This window comes from Micromys minutus (assembly GCF_963924665.1).
Source record: "Micromys minutus genome assembly, chromosome: 7".
Classification (NCBI taxonomy): Eukaryota; Metazoa; Chordata; class Mammalia; order Rodentia; family Muridae; genus Micromys; species Micromys minutus.
The window spans coordinates 64,974,973-64,999,470 of NC_137976.1; the positions used below are offsets into that span (position 1 = coordinate 64,974,973).

The following is a 24,498-nucleotide window of genomic DNA, read 5'->3' on the forward strand; positions in this document are numbered from 1 at the left end:
TGCTTACCTTTTGAAAGAACATACGCTTAATCTTACATTTATAAAACTTATGTTTACATATATGTATGTATATTTGTGTAAAGTGTGTGCAAGTATTCAAACTTGTGTTGGCAAACATGTGCAATTGGAGACTTGATGTTAATGCTTCATGGTCCCTCAGTAGCTTCTTTACTATCTTTAGTAAGGCAGAGTGTCATTAAACACAGGCCTACCAGTGTCAGCCAGTGCAGCTAACCAGCTGTGTTGAGGATGCCATCTCTGCCTCCCAAGTACAGGGACTACAAGTGCCCACCAAGCATGATCATTTGCATGAGTGGGGATCAGAACTCTAGCCCAAGCATGCCAGGTCAGCAATCTCCAAAGTGATTTTAATACATGTTACATAAGGATTACAAGCCAACACTCATTAATTCAGAGCTTTTGAAATAGTGTATTTTCTTTCTTTTTTTAGTATCTCCTTGAGACCTGGTTTCTTGTACCCTTACTTTAAACAGGCTATATAGATAAGAGTGACCTTGGCTTTCTGATCTTCAACTTCCCTATTGAAAGGATCAACACACATGAGCCACCATACCCAGTTTCTGCAGTGTTGGCAACAATCCCAGACGTTCTCTCGTGCTAGGTGATACTTCTACAAACTGAGGATAGCCCAGCTCTTACCTGCTCATTTAAACTAATTTTAATGGATACATAGAAAGGTAGCATAGTTCAAAATCTGATTGAACATACCTACCTCCTCTTCCACTTTTTCTTATTACTGTATTTTGTGTGTGAGCACATGGGTGTTTGCTTGCGTGGATGTCTATGAAAAGCATGTGTGCAGTGTCCTGGGCTGCAGTTACAAGCTGGCATGTGGGTGCTGGGGCTCCAGCCTGGTCCTCTGAGCAGGCAGTGCTCTTCACTGAGCCACTGGTCCAGCCCCATTATTTATTTTCTTTTCTCCTGTTTTTTTTTTTTTTTTTTTCATTAAAATCCAAATTTAATACTTTATTTACCTTTTTTTTTCACACTAGATGTTTCAATGTAGCCCACATGGGCCTGGAATTTATTATTTATTCCAGGACTGCCATGAACTCACAGGGATACAAGTTCTTCTCACTCTGGATTGGCTGGCATGATGTGCCACCATGCTAAGGATTTTCCTTTTCTTTTTTCTTTTTTAAAATTATTTTACTTATTTACATTCCAAATGTTGCCCCCATTCCCTGCCCCACCAAGAGTTCTTCCTCCTATCCACCTTCCCCTTTACCTCTGAGAGGGTGTACCCCCCACATATATACCCTTCCCCACCCTCAGCTCCCTTGCATCCTCTTTAGGACTAGATAAATTCTCTCCCACTGAGAACAGACTATATACTCTCCCTCTGCTACATATGTGCTGTGGGCCATGGACCATCCTATCCATGTTTGCTCTTTGGTTAGTGGCTTAGTCTCTGGGAACTAGGTGTACTTAAGGTTTCTGTGTATGAGTAGTTGCCTACAAGTATGTATGTGAACCATTTGCATACTTGGGGCTGTCAGAAGCTAGAACAGAGCATCAGGTCCCCTGGAACTGAAGTAATATATCACAGTGATCCACCACACAGATGGTGGGGAACTGAAGCCAGGTCCTCTGTGAGCCATCTCTCCAGCTCTCTCCCACACATTTGTCATAGTGAAAGCTTTCATACACTTCCTCTAGGGGCTTGAGATGTACAAATCATAACATTATGGTCTGCCTCCTGCGAAGTACCAACACTTCTTGTTCTTACTTAACTACAGATTAATTTCCATGGAGAGAACCTCCCCTATTCACCCATGTTTTCTCCAGGCCACTCTTCTGTGTTTAAAGCTTCTCTTCATATTTTAATCAAACATTCTGGAAAGACAATGTAAATAATAATGAAAATACAACTCTCTCCTCCAGATTCAACTGTTGACTAGTAAAGGTGAAAAGACAGCAGTTCCTCAACACTGTGACTGTAAGTCAGGAAGAACACTTAACAGTCAGCTACTTGCTACAATGAGACTCAATCTGCAACAAAGCAATTAATTGTATAAATACAGGTATGCACAGAAATGCTCTTATCCAGTGAGTTATATTCTCAGCCCCAACAAATGTTTAAAATCTAAGATTTTAATTTAGAAATTAATTAATCTCATCTTTCTAACTGAGGGTACAAACTCCCTAAATGCCAAGAAGCAGGTTTAACACAGGAATCTCTCCTTTTATATCCCAGTGTCTATTATAAATATTCTTTACATGATTATCACCAACGTAAGATTCTGAATAGGGTTTGAAAATAACTCTTCACACTTGACACTAACTCACCGTTGAAGATTTTTGGCTTGCCACAGGAAAGACAGTGTTCTCAGAAAACTGACATGTCCTCACTAACCCACAGCTAACTTCCTCATTCTCCTTTTCTGGTGTCGTCTTACCGTGATGGCCTGTCGATCTTGGCACGTTGTGTTTCATCACCCTCTTTTGACTTTGAGTGTGCTGACTTCGCCTTAGACTGTGAACAGAAAAACAAACCCCAAACAGAAGGAAAGAAAAAGGTTATAAAACATCTATACCCCAGCAAGCTTTCCTTTAGAGATTTCTGGCTACATTTAGCTGAATAAAGAATTTATAGAATTACTCAAGTCAAAAATTGAGACACAATGGTCTGGTACAATCTATCTCTCTCACACACACACACACACACACACACACACACACACTGTGAACCTCACAGTCATGTGTAGACAATAAGTAACAAAGGTGCTGCACAGTTGACCAGATCTAGAAGACAAAGTGAATAAAATCTGAATTTGAGCTTTTAAGCTCTTCTCTGTGTATCCAACTTAGCACAAAGGTTTTCTAGCCAACCACTAAAACACATTTCAAGTAAAATTTCTAAGAAAAGATTTATACCAATAGCAGTTACAGAATCTAAAAACTGCAAAAGGCAGGATACTTGCTAGCAAAATGGTCCTGTTGTTTGATTTATAATTAGTAGAAAGTAAACTATCTTTTCTTGGTTAAAGAATCTAAGCATCTGTGGCTTCTTTTATGTAACAGAACATTTGGGGATGTTTAACCAAAATGAAATATGTTAGAAGACATCCTGAATTCTAAAGATGGGTGGACTAGAGAGATATAATTAACATCCAAATAATACTTCCACTTGTTTTAAGATGGATACTTAGCAACTAAGTGAAGAAGAAGGGCTACATGGCATTATGAGGACAGTTTTGAGGTATTTTGCCTCACAATAATTAACGAAGCTGTGAGTCAGGATTAGACACAGAGAAAGGAATATGCAGGAAACAGGACAGAGGAGCGTGTTATGTGTCCATCTTCTAGGCTACATCTTCCCAAGGTAGTACAACCTCTGCTTCTAGATTCCTACTTCCTGACTCCTCTTCCAACCTATATGATCTTCCACACTACTTGGCTTTACATTTGTTAGCTGTCTGTCATTTTTCTTACTCTAGTGACTCCCCTGCCTCTGCCTCTTCAGTATATCCTATCATTGTGCCAACACAACTGGTTGTCTTCCTCTCAGAGTGTTCCACACAAATACTGATTGTCACATTTAACTTACAACCAGTGTATACAACAATTAGATTAATCAATAGTAGAAAAATTATGTGCAACTATGTCTGATTAACAAGGGAAAGATAATAATGGCAGCTCCTGTGAAAGCGTTGTTGTACTAAGACATAAGCAATGGCCGAAATGAACATGCAGTCACTTGTCAGGCCCCTTCTATCAACACAAGAGAAAGGTATCTGGAGGGAGAAGGGCAATGCGGGCACACAATGCGGGAACAGGGCTAGTGCAGGCCAGTGGGACAGCCCTGAAAGCAGGTGAACACTGCATCCTTTTGCAATGTGATTAGACAGAATCAGATCCCTGAACCCGAGTCAGTCTGGAAATGACTAAAATGTGCTTTGCAAACAGCAGCATAAATTCAATGAAGTGTATGTTTCACTGTAAAACATTAGTCATTCATGCAGCACATGTATTTTTACTTACCAAAATAGATTTCAGAGGTTAGCCTGAGAGCAGGACCCTGTTTTCACCTCTCATTTTATTGCTGATTTAAAAATAAAGCAAAACAAAAAGGTCCCACAGTACCTTGCACTCAGGGTCATGTTTCCTTTTGTCCAAAGATGATTTTTCTCGCTCTTTGGCTTTCTTGTAAGCTTTTTTTTCTTCAGCCATCAGAAGTCGAGCAATTTCCTAAGCAAGACACAGGCAATATCATTAAATACAGACTTGAGGTTGTTTCCCACAATGTAGGGAAATCTTATTAATGTGACTGACCTCATCCTGGGCAACCTGAGCTGCTCTCATGTCCACGTGAGTAGCCTGCGAATCAGAAACACAACAAATAACCGGAATCTGTGCTGTCCATTTAAAATACCTCACATAAAATGAACTGGAAATTGAAAGCAGTTGTAGTGAATCCCTGAAGTTGTTGGTCAGTGGGTATACTTTCACCAGCCACAATAGAAGGACTTTGAAACCTACTCAACAGAATATTTTTAGAGAACCACCAAAATGTATTAATGCAGAAATCAGGATACAGAGTTCTGGTGCTGATGCTTTATCAATCCCCACATCTAGATGCCGAAGACCTCCTTATGCACTAAGCTACACTCCTACAGACCAAGTCAAACCACTACCTGAAACTGCAGATGACACCAAACCCTGCAAAGACTATTTTTCCAATGCAAACAAATTCAAAATGGTTTAATGTACAAATCGCTCACAGGAACAGATGAATAATCCCAATAATGGAATGTGCCACTTTGAATAATGTACTCAAAGTGTCTATTTTCAAAGGCAGATAAGCAGAAGTACAGCACATAAACCCTGGTGAGGGGAATGTCCTGCTGGACTTGCGCTGTCCTGACTGTCCACAGCCCTGTACAGATGCCACTTATGGACTTCCATTGAAGGAGCCATAACGCCAACATCAGAGCTCTCTAAGGGTTATTACACTGAATCCTGACTCAGCTTGTACAGCCCTTTGCTTTAACTTTTACCTTAAATGTACTCACCATAAGTTCTTCCTCTTGCAATTTCCGAGCAATTTCAGCATCATACCATTCCTGGTCCCTGTGGCTCGCTCGTGCTGGAGTAGAGACAGCTTCTTTTATTCTTCTTGGTTTCAGTCCTGGAAAAAAAACTCAATCCAGTGAGATAACAGGCTGTTTTCTGAAAAGAGGGAAATCTCAGGAAAGGAAAGACTCTCTCCCTTCATATTAATACTGAGGACACTGCCTCCATGTGTAGATAGCACCACGGAAAACATTTGAAATAAATGTTACCTGGCATCAAATATTACTATGCACAATTCAAGCATTTTAACAAAGTTACTTCCCAAAATCTGCCTGGTAGAAACTTTTCTCATATAGTGTTTCAGTATCAGAAAGTCACATAAGAACCAGGAAACAAAGTGAGCCTTCAGAGCAGGAACTAGAAAGCAAAGCAAAGCTACTGAAAATGAAGAGAATAAACAAAAAATGTTCCAGAATCAGAGTTTTACTGTGGCTACGACAACAAACAACAGCTTCTGGTTCATCTAGCCTGCACATCTTCCTGCAGAGCAGTAACGGTCATCTACAAGTGTGGTGAAAACCTGTCAGAAATAGTCCTGCCTACCCTCTGTCTGATACCAAAAACAAAATAAAATAAAACCAATGTGCTCTAGATCTTTCCCACAGCTTGGACCCACCCATCTGCTAGTGACAATACAAACTTTTAGGGAAAACAAAACATGAAGGGAATGTCAGAAAATGCAATGACCTTAGACTGCATCCTCTAGAAAAAAACAAAGAGACATGGCTGACAATTATGCTTTATTTCACAATGTTACCGGAGCACTCACCAGTCTATACATGCCAAATAAGCTAAAAGTTAATGTCATTTCAAAAGTGTGGATACTTTTCTTTGCATGCCTTTTTAAGTTACAGTTACATCAAGAGAAGAATATACTGCCTTCAGAAATAACAAGACCTTTTAATGGAATCCATAGATCAGGTACCTAGTATAACCACCAGTAAATAAACACCAAATGGAGACACCTAATTTATTCTCAACATCTACACCTCCTGGACTATTAGTCAGAGCCACCCACACCCTCTGAGTGTTTGACCAATATTAAGATACTGTTTTCCCAAATACCATATATTCTAACTTGTGTAGGATGAGTGAGCCCTTGCCTTGGCCATATATTTTAAGCCTTTCTAATGAATTCTTATCTTCAAAAAACATAGAATTATTGGCTCAGTGTATTATGTCATTGAGATAAAACCCATATTAAAATGACAGCAAAACTACCTCAATAATTTGTTTCCAAATCTCTTAACACATATACATAAATGAAAATAAATTTGTAGACACTCTCCTTTGCATTGTAGTAAACTTTGACTATAGACTCATGTGTGTGCATCTTATCATAAAAATTGCTTGTCTTTTTTAACTCTCACGTCAAAGAACCTGACTACACAGATCACCACAAAACGCCTCTAGTCATACTGAATCACGCACTGGTCTGGCCTAATTACAACAGATTTCTGACAGGTTTGGGATACTCTCAAGATTAGGGCATCTGCAACTGGGTACGTACACTTATTTGAATTATAATTTGCATTAGCATATTTAGAAAGGCATGTTTAAGTAGGGTATTTGGTCCTGGGTAAAGTACGTGAAGGACATATTTTTTTAACCACACTCCTACACAACAGAGAAGTGTAGTGAGTGAGTGAGCAGCCTAAAGCCTTGCTGAAGATGACAGATTACGCCTCTGAGATGCCACCTGTATAAATGGTAAATGGGCATATGCTCAACTTGCAAAAAACCCAAGATTCTCCACAAGTGGGTTCTTCTACTATTAGCAATAAAATTAACTGACAATATTTCAGTTAAAATTCTAACAAAGATGTAGTCAAATGAATAGTCTTACTAAATTGACAGGATAAGATTATATCTACCATGAATTCAGAAGGAATACAACTCATTAACAGAAGTCACAATTTAAAGTAATAGCTCTCTCAGGCTCAACTACATAGGTGATGACAGCTCACTTGGATCCCTGCACATCACTGGAATATCAACTCTCATTTCTTAAAAATTTTCAAGCCTAAAACAGGACAGGTCTCCCCAGTATGGTATGCTAAACACCTGAAGTGATATAAAATGTACTAAGTAGACAGTGCCTTGGAAAGTCACCATTATAAAAACATAAGTAAGTGGGCTTGTCACTTGTACTGGCTGGTTTTGTGTCAACGTGACACAAGCTGAGTTATCACAGAGAAAGGAGCCTCAGTTGAGGAAATGCTTCCATGAGATCCAGCTGTAAGGCATTTTCTCAACAAGTGATCAAGTGGGGAGGGCCCAGCCCATTTGGGTGGTGCCATCCCTGTGCTAGCTGGTCAACCTGGGTTCTTTAAGAAAGCAGGCTGAGCAAGCCATGGGAAGCATGCCAGTAAGTGACATCTCTCCATGGCCTCTGCATCAGCTCCTGCTTCCTGACCTGCTTGAGTTCCAGTCCTGACTTCCTTTGGTGATGAACAGCAGTGTGGAAGTGTAAGCTGAATAAACCTTTTCCTCCACAACTTGCTTCTTGGTCGTGATGTTTGTGTGGGAATAGAAACCCTGACTAGTACACCACTCTAAATAGAATCTGAGAACTACCTTTAAATAGATGAGCCACACCTTAGCTGTTTCCTTCTCTCTCCATCGCCCCCCTTCTTCCCTTATTCTTTTTGTGTACAGATGACTTGATGGGCAAGTGTTTTACCCTGAGCAACACCTCCACTTTCTATAGTTATCCTGTATCTTATCTTTTCTGCTTAACAGCCTGCAGTCAGGGAACACAAATACTTCCAGAAAGAAACACAAATGAACTAGTATCTCTCACTAAAAATTGATATGGTGAGATAAATGGGAGTGGAAGCTCACTAGCCAGGGTCTTGTTTGCAGGCCTAGCTGTCCTAGACCTCATTACATAGACCAGGATGGCCTTCCAAACACAAAGATCCTTCTTCTTCTGTTCTCTGAGTACTGGAAATAGACAGAGGTGTGCACCACTACTACAACTGAAGGGAAAGCAAAACTAGCTTGAAGATAAATTTACACTAAGTATGAATTAAAATGTAACTTATATTTTGGTAACTGTGTATTATGTATATTTTTAAGAAACACGTGACATTTAGGGTACATTATAATGTATATGGGCTGGGATTTACAGCGGTAAGTTCAGTATTGAAGGTTCTGGAATGTGAGAAGTTAGCCTGTGTGACTAATATGCTGTCACAGACATACAGTGAGCTCCTCTCAAAGGAAGACCCAGGTTAACTGTTCTATGGAAAACCAACCAATCCTCGCTTTAATTTAGCAACTTCATTTGCATCTGTTCTCTTGCACACCTATTCTGCAAGTACTCTTGGACTCAGCATTGTCTGCCATCCTGCTAAGTTTATTCATCATTAACTGAAACAGAATCCGGCAAATCTGGCACATACTACATCTTTAAGAACTCTATTTTTAACAGCAAGACATGACTCCAATACCAAATTATTACTTCTTAATGTAATCTCCTCACTACACCAAGAAGGTTCAAAAATCAAACCCCAACAGGACCTGGGAAGTCTAAAGGTCTGAAGCCAGCTGAGTATAAAGTGAAATGCACCACGCAATACACACAATAATCATTTTAGCAGCTAAAGCCATACCATTCTCTAAACCCTGTGTTAACAGAGCAAACATTTACTTAGAACTCTCTATCTATGCTTAGTTTCAGGTACCCAAATCTGCTTGAAAATCCTAGCATTGAAATAAACGCACTAGAGGTTAACTGTCCTTTCCAGGGAGCACATTCATAATCAGGTTCCCAGAATCTGACAGTAGCAGCCAAGGGAACCACCCAGTCTCTTCCCCTACCCACAGGGGGCTCTAGCAACAGTGTAACTTTCTCATAAGCTTTACTTATCAACTCTAGTATACTCTCTCTAGTCTCCAAAGTTTTTGTTCATGTCTTCCTAACATGGTACATCAAATATAAAAATGTTTGTGTACACATCTTTAAATATATCCATGTGCATCTGAAGCTCAGACACTGACATAAAGCGCAAAACAACAATCTATGTAGTATTCAGTATAGCTTGCTAAACTACAATTTAATTTTTCTTATACCCAAGTCATTTTAACATGAACTATGATATAAAAGCCAACAGAGTCTGATGAATATGCAACCTATAAACTAGCTTTTCAATCACAAAGTTTGACTTGACCATGGCAGGTCCTCCTTCCTACTTCTGTTACAATAATCTTTCCATCTCTGTAAAACACTGACTGAAACCCTACTGATGAATTTTATGTGGTATCATGAGTGTTATAGCCACAAGGAAAAGTCTTCCCTCAGTATGTCCCAAGCAGCACAGAGTGTGCACACTTTGTCCACGATGCACTAAGATATAAGCATCAGAGGTGTTCAAACCTGGAGCTATCTCCTATATACAATTCATTCCTTCTCTTTGAAACTGTGTGCTTTTTAATTTTACTTTTTGCATGTAAGCATATAGTATAAAAGTATGCATGTGTATGGGTGTGTGCTGTGTTAGTAATGAATGTATGCCTGTGTGCACGTATGCATGTATGTATAGACTCCAAAAGTTATCTGGTGTTTTATTCTTGCTCCCTCTCAATCTGATACATTGAAGGTAGGTCTCTTGCTAAATTCAGAATGAATCACTTCTGACTAAGGTAGCTATCCAGCTTGTTACAGGAATCCTCTTTTCTCTCTGGTACTGTGGGGATTACAGGCAGCTGTTAAGACTACCTGGGTTTTTATGAGCTCAAGAGCTTTAAAGTCAGGTTTTCATACCCATGTAGGAAGTACTTCACCCACAAAACTCCTCCCCAGCCTTTACACTCATTTCTTTACCGATATTGAGAGTTTATATATCTTGGCACTCAAAACAACTATAGAGTTAAGAGTGCATATTCAAACGTTACTGGAAAACAGTGATTTTAATCATTAATTACATTATTACTTCTAGGTTTAAAATCCTCCAAATCCACCCAGAACTTTCCAGTTCTAGAAAGAACCCTGTGCTAGCTGTCTCCCACCCTAAATGTCCCTGACAGGTGACCTGGATGTCCCCTCCCAGGTGAGACAATGAGACCAAGAGGCTGCAGTACTTCTAGCCCCACTGGAACCATACTAGACCAACACCTAAGTCAACTACAACCACATCTCAGTTCATTTAAATAAAACCAAACAGCCAAGAGGTTTCAAAGTAGAATGAGAGTATGTGATAAGGCTGTAGCAAACAATGACTAGAATGGGCATTCTTCCAGCATGGCCCTAGAGAACCCCCTAAGAATGCTCAAACAGGAGACAGTACAGGTCTTTCCTTCTTCCTAAGATCAATCAGACACCTCACATAGTATCTCACTCCACAATTCATTTTAAGGACACAAGTTCAAACTGAATAGAGACAAAGATTGCTTAAGATGACTAGCTTTAGATACTGGACTTCCAACAGGTTATTCCATTACCTGCAACATGGTGGTGGTGGCGAAGTTCTTTATCCTCTGAGAAGGGAGAAGTGCTGGGCTTATGCCTCCGTTCTCTGTGGTCACCTTGCCCAAGGTCCCTCCCATACACAATTTCCTTGCAGGGAAGTCCTGTTATCTGTGAAGACTGCTTTGGTGAAAGTCTGCCATGGTGTCGAGACTGCTTTTCCCAACTCCGAGTTCCAGGGCTACAGTTAGCTTCCCAGTCTTCAGAATCAGTGCTCAGAACTACCTCCCCACTGATCTTCGGAAGGGAAGATTTCCAGAGCCTCTCCTGACCAGACTTTCTTCCCTGCTGCTCACAGGCAGTCTGGGCATCATCCCTCCCTCTGCCCCAGCTAGCAGAAGACAGGGATCTCTCTGATGGATGGTGCTCTTCCAGCTCTTCCACGTTCACTTCTTGATGCCTCCATTTCTCCTTTTGCTTTATACTCTTCCCATCGTTTTGTAGTCTACAGAACTTTGAGTGTCCAGAACCCAGTTCCCTGTCCCTCCTTGACCTTGACTGGTCTGAGTGGAGGTAGAGGGTATAAAAATCAAAAAGGATCACTTAATGAGAACATAAATACATTTCACAGGGAGTTGGGACCCAATACTAACATATTTTAAGTGGATGAAATTGCTTTAAAACTTTTCCAAATTGAGATTTGGAGATGAATACAGGGATGGTTCATGCATACATAGCCAACAGGAAAAAGCAAACCATAAGTGTAATAATTTGAATCTACAAGAATCTGATCATGATTAAGAAGAGTTTAGCATGTTCATATTTGCCAATAACAAAATGATGGGCAACAATCCTACTTTATAAGCCAATGAGCAGCTAGAATAGGTGCTAACAGAGGCTGTAAAGTTTTATAAAACAGTACTTTTGTTGTGCTTTAAAATCAGATGACATCACATCATTACTGCTGTGACAGTAAAGAGAGAGAACAATGTTCCTTACTGCTGCGTAGTGTAAAATGACTCGCTGTTCCCCCCTCATGTGTCCAGAACAAGCATGCCCCACACTTTTGGAGCAGCCTGCATGGCAGTTCATGAAGAAAGAGAAAAAGTGAAGGAAATTGTTAAGACATAAATGACTTGTTATACTGAGCTAATTCTGAATCTTAGCAAGGAAAAAAAATAATAAAAGAGAAATGCCATATGGCATACGTGAGCAGGGGTCGGTCGTCTTCCAAATATATTTCAAAAACAGCCATACTGTCTTCTATATCTAAAGTATAAGCTATAAATATAAGTCCCTAGTTTAAAAAACAAAAACAGCCTACCATATACAGAGGTACTTTTATAGAATCTTATCCGGCCCAAGTATATTATAAAAACAAGAAAACAAATTAATAAGCACTTTGCAAGGCCATAGGAATTTTAGCATTTCTAAAACATTTAACTACAGTTCAGAAATAGTTAAAAACAAATTCTTACCCCATGGAAAGATGCTCAGATAACTAAGCTGTTCCTTCTATATTCAATCATTTGCTGAACTTGGAAACAACTTCCTTGACTAGGCAGACTTAAAAGAGTTTTTTGTTGGGAAGGGTTGTTTGACTCTAATATAAACAAAAGGATGTAAAAATACTGTCTATGTAAAGAAGGAAAGTATGCACTAAATTCAACATGTATAAAATAACTTCCACTCAGAATCTCATCCTCCCTTTATACTTCCTAAAAGAAAAGAAATTTTCCTTCAAAGGTGGGTCTAGATTAAAATTTGTTCCCTTCATCAGATATCTAAGTACAGATTTTCTCCAGAGTTCATAGTAAAACTTGTACTTGACATAAAAAATGAAATGTATCAGTTTCTACAATAAAAACATCTGTTCTTTTAATTCTCACTAACTCTGCCTTAACAAAGATAAGGAATTACCACAGCACTGACCAGCTACTGAGTGATACCCTCCTGCCATGAACAGTGCTGTGGTTCACAGCGTCTGTGCACGCTTCTTTATGGAGTCAGTGGAGTCCGTCGTTAAACCCAGAGACTTTTGTTTGAACATGAATTTATGAGACTATGATTTATTTTTAATTACTCCTTTAGAGGTAATTTATAGTTGTATTTTCAGTTGTTTACCTAACATGCATCTTTGAATCTAGAGTCGGGAGACCACAGTTGAGGATTCTACCCGACTCCTTTCCAACCCTTTCTGGATTTACAGAGGGACGTGGATGTTCTTGAGACCAAGTTATCTGCCAAATATAATTAACTGGCAATCTGTGTAGTATGTATGTCACATACACACATATAAAAACATATGTACATTTTAACTGTGTGTCTCTGTTTCTCATTCAAAGAAAGTTTTTGTTTAAAAAATACATATCCATATGCATCTATGTATGTGTATATGTATTTATAAGTGTATGTATATAAAACTTTAAATAAACTTTAAAAATTACAAGTCATTCATCAAAAATCACATTATTTGATCTTTCCAAAATCTATGTAAGGAATATATTTTTATAATTACGCGTTATTCAAATAAGAAAAAAATTCCAGAAGTCAAACTACAAATTTTCCTAAGAAATGCTAGTCTTCGCAGGTTACGGTGGATAAAAAACAATAACACATATGAACATTATGCAAGGCAAGTGACTGCGAAGAAGAAAGTGGATTTAAAACTTAATAATTTGTGTTATTTTTCCATAAGCAAGTAACAAATATCTTGGATCATTTCAAATTTATAATCAGCAGCTGATCATTTTTAAGATTAACTAAAGCTTATGTATAGCAAAGCTGAAAGGAAAAGCATAGTGATGCACTATGATTATCACATAATTAAGGTCAAAGTCAAATTTAAGAAGACATAAAGGCTGAATCTCAGAATGATGGACTCATCAAGTGTGTTGGGAATGAATCCTTACAGAGCATATATAGACTACTTCGTAATACTAGATGAACTCCGTGTGGAATCCAACCTGGTCTAACTCACAGGCAGGTAAATGAGAACTACACAGTAGGAAGCAGACACTATAGTGTAGCCCAAGGAAGTACCAGTGTCTACACAAACTCAGAGTAGACAACAGTTCCCATTCCTAATACCCTCAATAGGTTGAAGCAGCATTTACTCTCTGTCTACAATTTTACAGAGGTAACTATAATTTTAGGGATCCTGAAAAGAAAGACAAAACTAATAACAAAAACAAAGAACAAAACAACCCCCTCAATCCAAAAAACACAAATGTTTAAATAGTCTCCTAATATAGAGCCTCATCAAGATACCAGTACTGGAATCCAAATACACAGGTTTGAGACCAGCTCAAGTTAGTATTAGGTTTTAATACAAGTCCCTAAAATGGACATTTTACTTCACTACTCTGCTACCCTAATGTTTTTCAGACTTTTAAAATAGAGGGGCTGAAAAGATGACTCAAGTGGTAAAGAGAGAAGATTCCTCCAGAGGACCCAGGTTTGATTCCCAGCATCCACAGAGTGCCACACAAACATGTATAACTCCAGCTTCAGGGGTTCTGACGCCCTCTTCATTAGGAAAAAAAATGAGATGGGGAAGGAGCTGAACAATATTATTCTCAAACTACAATAATCTTGTCACACACACACACACACACACACACACACATACACACACACACACACACACACACACACACACCGTCAGTTTATTAAAAGCAAAGGTACACTTTTATATGATGGAATTGTTTTAAAGAAGCTGATAACTGGTTTTCTAAACCCTCTAGGTTCATTGATCTGAAATTTTTACTCTCTAGGATGTCTTTAGTTTTGTTCACTGGCATTTCTGCAAGTATAATCTCCAAATTGAACCTCAAAAATCAGTAAAACATGAAGCTAGAAGTTTCCTTCATTTGACATACCTCTGAAAGAGCTGAACTAAGTTTTATGTTTGCAAATGTTCTGTTCCCAACACACTTTGAAGAAAATCAGCACTCCCACAGTGTCACCACAGTGTCACCACCACCACATTGAAAAAGCAGGCACTAGAACATGGGACTCCAAAAGGAGTCCTTCCATCACAGATTTTTCTATGTGACAATAATCAAGCAGCAGAGGAATTAAGATGAAGAGTAAACAGTGAATTTTCCAGCGCGTACTGCAGACCATCACAGGAAAGAAGGGCGAAGAAAGCTTTTACCCAGTGACTGATGCATGAAGTACCTTCTGTACTCAAACAGCACTGCTGAGACTTCTTTGAGTAAAATAATATGTCCAGAGCCACACCCACCATTTTCTCTACCACAAGTTTTGCACTTAGGAAGTAGTACTACCCTACAATGGCTTTATCACAAAGGAGTGCATAAATGTTACAAAGCCATGTTCACGTTTTAAGTCAAAAGACAACTGTCATAACTGAAATACAGTCGTCCACTATGATAAAATAAAAATGTTTAAATCAGATAGAACATTGCCACAATGTAAAGTCGCTCAGGGCTGAGGATAGGACCGAAATGAAAAGGGAGCTCTGTAGCTGAGGCTAAGGGCAGTGTAGGCCACACTGCAGACACTGGCTGTTACCTCCATCCTCATAAGAGTAGTCATCTCCAAAGGCACTGCCCCCAGAAAACTCTGGACTGTGCTTCTTCCTCTTTTTCTCTTCTTGGAGTTCCTTCTCTTGCAAAAGACGGGCTATGTCCTACAAAAATAAAAGGGAGGAGAAAACAGCATCATCAGAGAGTGCACGAGGTTGACACAGTGAAACTAGACTCCCCTGCCTGCTCTCCTCTGCTAAGTCTCCTCAGACTTCCACACATTCATCAAATGTTATTCAGAGGCTTAGCAGAAGCAAAAGTATATTGTAGAAAAGCAAGGTGGGCTTTATTTTTCCCTAATTAAAATGTACCAGTGGCTTAGGTTCGAAGACCAACAATCAATAAATGGAACCTCAGGAAGCTGCAAAGCTTCTTTAAGGCAAAAGACACTATCCATAGGACAAATAAGCAGCCTAGAGTTTGAGAAAGGATCTCCAAGAACCCTGCATCTAATGGAAGAATATTATCCAAAACTTATAAAGAACTCAAGAAGTTAGACACCAATGACCCAAACAAATCAATTTAAAAAACAGAGTACAGACTAAACAGAATTCTCAACAGAGGGATCATGAATGGATAATGAGCACCTAAAATATGTTCAAAGTTCTTACTTATCAGGGAAATGCAAATCAAAACATCTCTGAGGTTCCTATCAGAATAGATAAAAACAAAAACTCAAGAGAGCACATGCTGGTGAGGATGTGGAGCAAGGAGAATAGTCCTTTACTGCTGAGTGAATACACACTTGTACAACCACCTTGCAAATCAATTTGGCAGTTTCTCAGGAAACTGGAAATAGTTCTGCGTACAGACCCAGCTATACCACTCCTGGGCATATACCCAAAAGATGTTCCAACATCCCACAAAGACACTTGGTCAACCATGTTCATAGCAGCTTTATTCATACTAGCCAGAACTGGAAACAACCTATATGTTCCTTACCTGAAGAATGGATAAAGAAAATGTGGTACATATATGCAATATGATACTACTGAACTATTAAAAACCAAGACATCATGAATTTTGCAGGCAAATGAATGGAACTTGAGAATATCATTCTGAGTGAAGAAAACTAGTCCAAAAAAAGGACATGCATAGTATGTACTCACTTATAGATGGATATTAGCCATAAAATAGAGGTTCCCTCCTGCACTCCACACAAGGAAGGCTCAAGTGAGACTCTCGTTTAGAAGGGAGAATAAACTAGGCATTAGAGGCAGAGGGAGGAAGGGAACTGGGAGGTAGGAGAAATGGGAGAGGAAATGGGAAGGGAATGGGAAATTCAAGATCAGATGTGATGAAAGACAGGAGAGAAGGCTAGATGGCCATGAAAATGAGTGAAAATCTGTAATTGACTGGGTGAAGAGGTGGAGGCATCTGTAGGACAAGAGAGAGACCTGGGATAAGAAAAGTGCTCAAGAACCAATGGGATGACCTTAGCTGTGACTCACTACGTTGGGAATATGGAACCTGAACAGGCCACTTCCTGTAGCCAGGAAGGGACCCCAGTAAAGCAATAGAGACACCAACTCACCCACAAAAGTTTCAACCCAAAATTATCCTGTCTAAAAGAAATGCAGGCTCAGACAGGGTATGGAGTAGACACTGAGGGAATGGCCAACCAATAAGCAGCCCAACTTGAGACCCATCCCATGGGCATGTGCCAATCCCTGGCACACTTAATGATAGATACTATGTTATGCATGCAGACAGGAGTTTAGCATTGATATCCTCTGAGAGGCTCCACCTAGCAGGTGTCTCAGACAGGTACAGACACCCACAGCCAAACAGAGGATGGAGCTGGGGGACTCCTATAGAAGGATAGGAGGAAGGATTATGGGTCCCAAAGGGGATAGGAACTCCACAGGAAGACCAACAGAGTCAACTAATCTAAACCCTTGGGGCTCTCAGAGACTGAACCACCAACCAAAGAGCATAAATGTGCTAGAAATGGCCTCCTAAGCACGTCTGTAGCAGATGTGTACCTTGGACTTCATGTGGATCTCATTCTGAGTGAAGCAGGGGCTGTCCCAAAAGCTGTGGCCTGTACATAGGATATGTTCTTCTAGCTGGGATGCCTTGTCTAGCCTCAGTGGGAGAGGAACTTGCTCCCTCTGCCTCACTGATGCATATATACACACGTTTTACAGATCAATACACAGCATAAGTTGTACTAACACAATCTATTGCTATTTGAGCTAGTCTCAAGATAATAAACCTAAAGAAATATAATTTTGTGGAATCATAACACCCTGAGAGTCTTTAAGTAAACGCAATGCATACTGGATTCATTTATTTTCAATCAGTTACTAAGTTTATCTCTTAGCAGTTCATGGTCCAGATGGTTCAGACTACTGGACCAAAATCGTAACCCTGCATGACAGAGTTAGCCACACTAATGTTTACATAAGAAAAAGAAAACATTCCTAAAATAGCTGTATATCACACGAACAACATTTTAAATATACAACACACAATATGCCTTTGTACACACACATACAAACACACGGGGGGGGGGAGACATAGAGAAAGATAAACATACAAACATACATGTCATGCACATACACAGAGTTATAAGTCAACTTATATTAGTTTAAGTCAACTAGATATATACATTCTTTTGATTTACTTTAAAAACAGTAATAAATGCCTATATTATGACCAAAGAGATACGCACCAAAATGGAATCAACCCAGACATTTTAATCTAACACCCTACTAATACTGTACAACAAAAAGCTCCAGGCCTCTCCAATGAGCAACTAGAGAAAATGTTAACTAGTATAATTAAGACACTAGATAAGAGGTTTGCTTGTTGTTAAACAGAAAAGAAATAACAGGGGTGAGGAAGAGTATGGAGAAGAGGAGGAGGAAGGGGAGGGTACATGTAGAAGGAAGAAAAGGATGGAGGGAGGGAAAATGGGGACTAGAGTAATGCTAATCAGACAGCCTCCTGTCCTTTCTACATCTGTCTGCACAACAGCCCTGCATTCCTCACACAAGCTCTCTGTTAACACACCCAATAGGAACTATAATAAATACTGTAATAGTTGAAAATGTTCATTCACCTACGCAACACTGTACACTTCTGTTTCACAAACAACACTGTTTAGAAAAGCATCTCTGAACCAAGAAGAAAGGCTTTGATCTTTATTTTGGGGTGGTGGGTGAAGGTGGAGGTGGGGATAAACTACTCAGGAGAGCTGACACAGAGTCTCCAAAGAAAATCCAGAGTAGATTTCCACAGCTACACTTACAGAGAAATGACCTAAGCTGACTCTACAGGAAGAACAAGGAGAGGAAAGGGAAAAAGAGCAGATAGCTCATTAGTAAGCAGGAATGCTTTGCCAAAATCAGGCAAAAACAGTTCTATCAGAGACATGGAACTGTTGCTCTGCTTCTAAAGAACACAGATCCATCCTTTAGCTGCCATAAAGTAACTTCATTCAGTGACTACTAATACCATAGCAGTCACTGAAAGTCGCACCTTTCTCATGAAGAAGGAAAGAACATCTTGCACAGCAACCATCCTGATATAACTAAGGCATGTGTTTAAGCAGATAAAAAATTGAAGAAAGTTTCTATGGGCCAATTGTAATGGCTTAGCTGCTAAAATCCCCAACTGTGTTTCTCAGTTTACTTCTGACTCTATTAAGGAAAGAGGCCACATGGGTTAACACATAGTGAAGGGTAAGCAAGCAGAAAATAAAAAATAAAAACCTTTAAATCACATCATATTGGAACAAACTTAAGTTATTTAATTTTCCTCTAATTTTGCATATATACTCTAGAAAAGTAGAAAAACCAGCCATCTAAAACAAACAGGAAAGCACTTATAAATGTCATAAGCACTGAAGTTCTTTTAGATCCTCTCTCACTGAATCCCAACCACAGCCTCCTAGCTGCAGAGATACAGGAACTGATATACCTAACACATTTAACTAAGAAGGTGAAAATCAGACAGCTAAATCTAAAAACCTAAAGTTTAGGCCCGATCATCGCAACTGTAAATCGCACACTTAGATACTGTTCTGTAGTACATGTCAGAACCGAACTACATAGCACAGTTTCTCCAGTATCTTACTGTAACTTGGAAGAAGTCATTATTTAACTCTTACTTTAATTACACCTTCTTTACTGTAAGTTGACAGTAGAGAGTGGGGCGGGGACGAAGTTTTTGCAAGGCAGGAGAGAGGAGGAAGGGAGGAAGATTCAAGATAGAGCCCCTAAGAAGGAGGTTCTAGACCCTGGTGGTCTTAATTGGCCATAGGTAGATATGATTATTTCTAAGGGTTCCTATGGGTCAATTTGTTTTATCTAGGTAGGCGGTTTACATCATTGTCAAATGATTGTGTTTATTGTTCGGAGACCTAAAACTCAAGTGTTTGGTTTCTCCTCCTATCTTGAGTTTTCCTGAACTGAGGCAGGATCAGAGAAGATAAGCAGCACTTACAAATGTAAATGCACCTGTCAAATTACAAACAGAAGCTTCCTGACTATGAAGTACAATTATTTCTTTCAGCCTGGTTTCATCCCAAAGGAGAGCTTTTACTATAGAGAAGCAAGACCTGCTGCAGTAAGAAAAGGTCTCTTGTCAGAAGTCTACCTTAATCCTTGTCATAATTGTCAGACAATCATGATTTATTTCTTTAACAAACAGCTAAATACACTCAGATATCTCACACATATTGGTAATTAAATAACACTTAAGGAGCAAAGGTGGTTCTGTGTAATATAAACTAATTTACTAATAACCCTGATTTATCTAAAAGTAACACATGCCAATTAGTGTAGAACAGTCACACTTTACATGATTTAGTGTCACCCACTGTAGCTATGAAATGTGTCCCTGGATTGACCAATCACTTTCTTCATTGTTAAAAAGCCATACAATGAGGACCAAAGCCTATTTCCTGAAAGGGGTACTTCTGATGCTAAGGTCTTGTTTCCAAGTTGGTTCTTGATTTGTCATCAAAGAAGGCCAGAGGCCAACTGCTAGGTGGAAGGTGCAGGTGTGACTTTCAGGTTCCAGAAGGAAAAGGCAGAAGAAGGAAAGGGGTTCTTTTCTGCCATGCTTTGGAGGAATAAGAACACTGCAACCATGTGAGGTCTCCAGGAGAGCTGGTGCCTGTAGCAGATGCTACAGGAGGGTGGCCAAGGACACTTGGCAGGGACTAGGTGGAACCAGCCACAGAAGTTTAGGGCAAGTGGAGAGAGGAGACGATTACTATCTCACGCTTTCCCGGGCAGGAGATAGTAATGCCAACAACTCCACCTAGAAGGCAAGTTGTAAAGTAACAAACTGCATGTGTGTCTTTTATCCATAGATCCAAGGCGCCTGAGTGGGAGCCGGTATCCCTGTCTGAGAAAAGGCAGGTAGAACAAAAGAGAAGCCAGAGGAGCTGGTGGCAGGCCAATCTCAGAGCAAAGGTCAGTAGCTTTTAAAACTACACACAACAATTTTGAAAGTGGGCAGAGAAATAAAATTCTCGGTGTAGAGTATTGCATATACACAACTGCAAATGTGCAGATTCATCGTCTCACAATCCAAGCACCACTGTCAACTGTACCCATGTCAGCTTCAAGAACAAGCCATCAAAAAGCCAGAAGAATCAAATGTATTAGGCCAGCACATAAGGACAGTGAGAACTCACTCCTCGCTCTAGTCTGAGTTCTACTCTAGGATGGCTCTCAAAAGCTGAACCCAGATGCAGAGACCTTTAGTGAGCTGAAGAATGTTCTCAGCAATTCAATTCTCAGAGTCTCAGAATGTGTCCCCATGAGTCCTTTACAGATATAACTATTTACTATTTAAGGACACACAGACCAAGACATGGTCCTTGAACCAATCATGAGTTTCTTCCATATGACAATGAGACAGAAGTGGACACTGACAGCTAGGGCATAGATTCCCAGAGAAGCTGGCCATATCTGATCTGAGACTGTCTGCTTCTGAGAATGCTTTCCTACGCTGTGAGGCTATCACAGCAGGGATAACTTACGTACTGCTAGAGAACTAACTTACATTTCATGTCAACACTTCCCCAGGATACAAGCCATCAAGAGGCAATAAACAGTTGTCTACAGGACACATAAAGTATGCACTGAGATAAGCCTCTTCCATGGACTTGGAACTTTAACAAAGTCATACCTCATCCTTCTTCTCCTGAATACGTCGTCTCTCAGCCTCAATTGTGAGCTTCTCCTGGATTTCCTGAGCAATTTCACAATCATGTTGTTCACTATAAAACAAAGGTAAAGGTGATATAACCAAAGAACAGAAGGGAGCACTTTTCCTAAACACAACAGTTTACTGAATACTCACTATTAGCTGTTAACATACTTTAACTCAATCTGCATGGCACTGCCAAAAAAAAAAAGATCAACGCCCAACTGAACAGAGGAGAAAACTGGAACACAACGTGACTCTGTGGGAAAGCTGGCATCTCCTTCAGACAGTTTAATCAACGCTACATCAACTGGGATCACTCTACAAGAAGGCGCAAGCTCTTCCAGAATTCTGCAGAAGCTGCACAGCCTTGGAGATCAATACCCACCAGTATCAAAACACTGAGCACACAGAAAAACAATGTGAGCAAGTTCATGAAAAAAATCAATGATTTTGTGATTATAAGTGGTTGTATGGCTTTTAAAGTGTTATATAAACAAAACATAATCTTTATTATTTTTAAATTTAGTAACTAAAAGATGTGTTAAAAATTTTAAAGGACAAAAAGAGCTTGCATTCCTTAGCTGTGGTTCCAAGTTGAGGCTTCTTTGGAAAATGCCAGTTTTCTCAGTGCTGTGGACATTAGAAACATTCTTACCACAGCTCTTTTGGTTTTAGTTTTTGCTTATTTGTTCAATTTTGGTATTAATGCAAAAAAACAGAAAATCAAGCAGTACCTCCTATGGGCCCAAAATGATGCTCAACAAGGAGGAAACAAAGAAACACAAAGTGTATCCTACATTCTGATGGAAGGAACTGGGACAATCATTTTGTAAGAAACAAGGAATCTTTAAATAGCACCTTTAAGATGTATTTGTTTATCTTATGTGTATGTGTTACGTCTACATGTATGTATAGGCACCACATATGTCATGTACCCAAGGAGGCCAGAAGATGGCATCAGGCCCCTAGAACTGGAGCTGTAGATGGTTGTGATGGGTGGTAATGGGAACCAAACCTGGCCCCCTCCAAGGGCAGCAAATGCTGTTTTCAGTGAGCCACCTCTCCTAGCACCATTAAAACAGAGAAGTCTGATTTTCTCAGAAATTACTATAAACTTTCAGACTTTAAGAAAAATGAGAGATTTAAAATTCTAGGATGTGGTAAGTCTGGGGAGTTATCGCTTTGACAAAGTAATCATTTAGGAAAGATGCACTGAAGTGTGCTTAGCAATTGCTACTTTGAAACAAGCTGGGAAAAAAAAAACAAATTATGATTTGCTGTTCACCTGATAAATAAAATATATTTCCCTCCAACAACTGAACTTCAAATATTTTTTGAGTCTCAGACATGTTTGTATACTCCATGTTCAGAATCAGCATGTTACATTATAAAGTACTATCAGGACAACCCTAACTTCTCTGGAGCAATTGAAACCCAAATATTCTATTTCAACAAAGCCCAAGAGATAAAATCATTTATTTGTATCAGAAGTGCAAGATGTATCTAAAAGTACATGTGTGTCTATACAAGTAGTGTCTACTATGTGTATATACTGTGTACACAGTGTACTGCACACCATACATATAGTATACACATTATAAGGTAGTAAAAATCAAACCAGAGTATATAGGAGCTCACATCAGATTTTGCGTTAAGACATGGTAGACTCCAAACAATCCCTAAATAAAGTGTCTATAGGCCTGATTCTGGTCAGGCATGAGCTTGTCATGCCACTGAGTAAGTTATGTATCATGGCTTAGGCTTAATGACTTCATGTTATATGTAAAATAAGTTAGGATCTTACCCATTAAAACAAAGAAACAAACGATAACAAGGTATTAATGAGCAGAAAGAAAGCAGAAGCACAATGTGGAAAGCAGATCAAAATTGCAAAGGCCACAAATGACAAGATGTGAAAGTGAAGCTTAGGCTGAGCTTAATGACTTCAAAGCTTCCAAGTAAGGTGAACTCTGAGTTGTCAGCTCACAGAACCATGAGCAAGAAGGAACGCCTGAGCAAGCAGTTCTCAACACTGTCAGCCTGGCTCAATAGTAGTTAAGGGTTCTAATCGGAGTGACACGTACCATTAATTAAAATTCCTGCTGTAGCAGTTATCCAGACTGCCAGACAGCAAAGGCTAAAAGCTACCATTTCGCATCCTAGGAGCCCCTGATTTCATGGGTCCTACAATGAAATGCTGTATTTCTCAAGTTTAGCACTTAGAACCTATCGCTCTACAAGCCAGTGCTTTCTAGAACATTGTGCTTCTTGAAAAGCAAGGAAATCAAAGAAAGACGGAGCAGCAAACATAGCTAAGGAAAACTAAAGAAACTCATTATAGCACATAAAAAATTGGTGTCTGTTATTCCAGTGCCTTCCCCCAAACAAACTTACAGTCAGAAGACAAGAGATTATTTTCTTCATGATATGGGTACAAAGACTAAATTGAAAGAGACAAACCAATCAGTTCAAAGTCACAGAGCTAAAAGCCTGCCTAACATGATTAACATTTCCCAATACTTATTTCAAAAACAAAGACATTTTTAAAGGAAAATTACAGGACAGCCACCACACAGTTTGAAATCCCAGACAGAAGAAACAGAGATGGGAGGGCCCCTCCCCACCCTAGCTGCAGGTTCCATAGGCATGCCTCATGTCCACACCATTCCCCAGATCTCACAGGGCTTTGTAGCGCTTCTGGAGCTGAGCTTGGGCTTTGAGGTCTTCCTCTTGGAGCTGCTTAGCAACCTGCAGATCATGCTGGACCAGACGGCTCCTCTGAATGTTGGATGCCAAGTGATGCTCAACTGCACAGAGCCATTAAAAGGGAGTTACCATGTGCGGACTGGCTATTAAGAACCTCACAGTTAATTTAAGAGAGAACTCACACATAACAAAGATCTGTGTTTCCACCACTCCATTTTATATTTTTAACACTAGGTAAAAGCACTACAGCAATTATTTCACTGACTATGAAGAATACAAAAAGGAGTAAGTCACTTGCTTTGGTCACGTGACATAAAAGCAGCAGTGTCATGGTGTCTATATAGATGCTCTGTGTGGGTCACTGTTCTTTCTACTAATTTCTGTTGCCACTCCATGTACCCACAGATTGGTATCTAATTGTGTTTTACTTTCCACTAAAACACTAAGTAAGTACACAGAAAAATCCACACTATGGGGTTGGGAATTGTACCAGCATTACTTGGCAGAGTGCATGTCTAATATGCAGGAAGCCCTGGGCTCCATCCTTGGCAACAGCATTAA

The 24,498-nt window shown here is 39.6% G+C and overlaps 1 protein-coding gene across 2 annotated transcripts in view; it reads right to left on the reverse strand.

Moving 5' to 3' along the window:
* Nucleotides 1-24,498, reverse strand: part of CCDC50 (coiled-coil domain containing 50) — a 50,507-nt gene that overhangs the window by 10,200 nt on the left and 15,809 nt on the right. Inside the window, exons 3-10 of one of the 2 annotated variants that reach the window (XM_080919637.1) lie at nucleotides 23,912-24,038; nucleotides 21,211-21,301; nucleotides 15,047-15,164; nucleotides 10,543-11,070; nucleotides 5,037-5,152; nucleotides 4,297-4,341; nucleotides 4,108-4,212; nucleotides 2,421-2,497 (exon numbers count right to left, since the gene is read on the reverse strand). In XM_080919637.1, the coding sequence (XP_080775763.1) occupies nucleotides 2,421-2,497; nucleotides 4,108-4,212; nucleotides 4,297-4,341; nucleotides 5,037-5,152; nucleotides 10,543-11,070; nucleotides 15,047-15,164; nucleotides 21,211-21,301; nucleotides 23,912-24,038 (1,207 nt within the window). The remainder of the gene's footprint in view (nucleotides 1-2,420; nucleotides 2,498-4,107; nucleotides 4,213-4,296; nucleotides 4,342-5,036; nucleotides 5,153-10,542; nucleotides 11,071-15,046; nucleotides 15,165-21,210; nucleotides 21,302-23,911; nucleotides 24,039-24,498) is intronic. The other variant, XM_080919638.1, reaches the window with a different exon arrangement.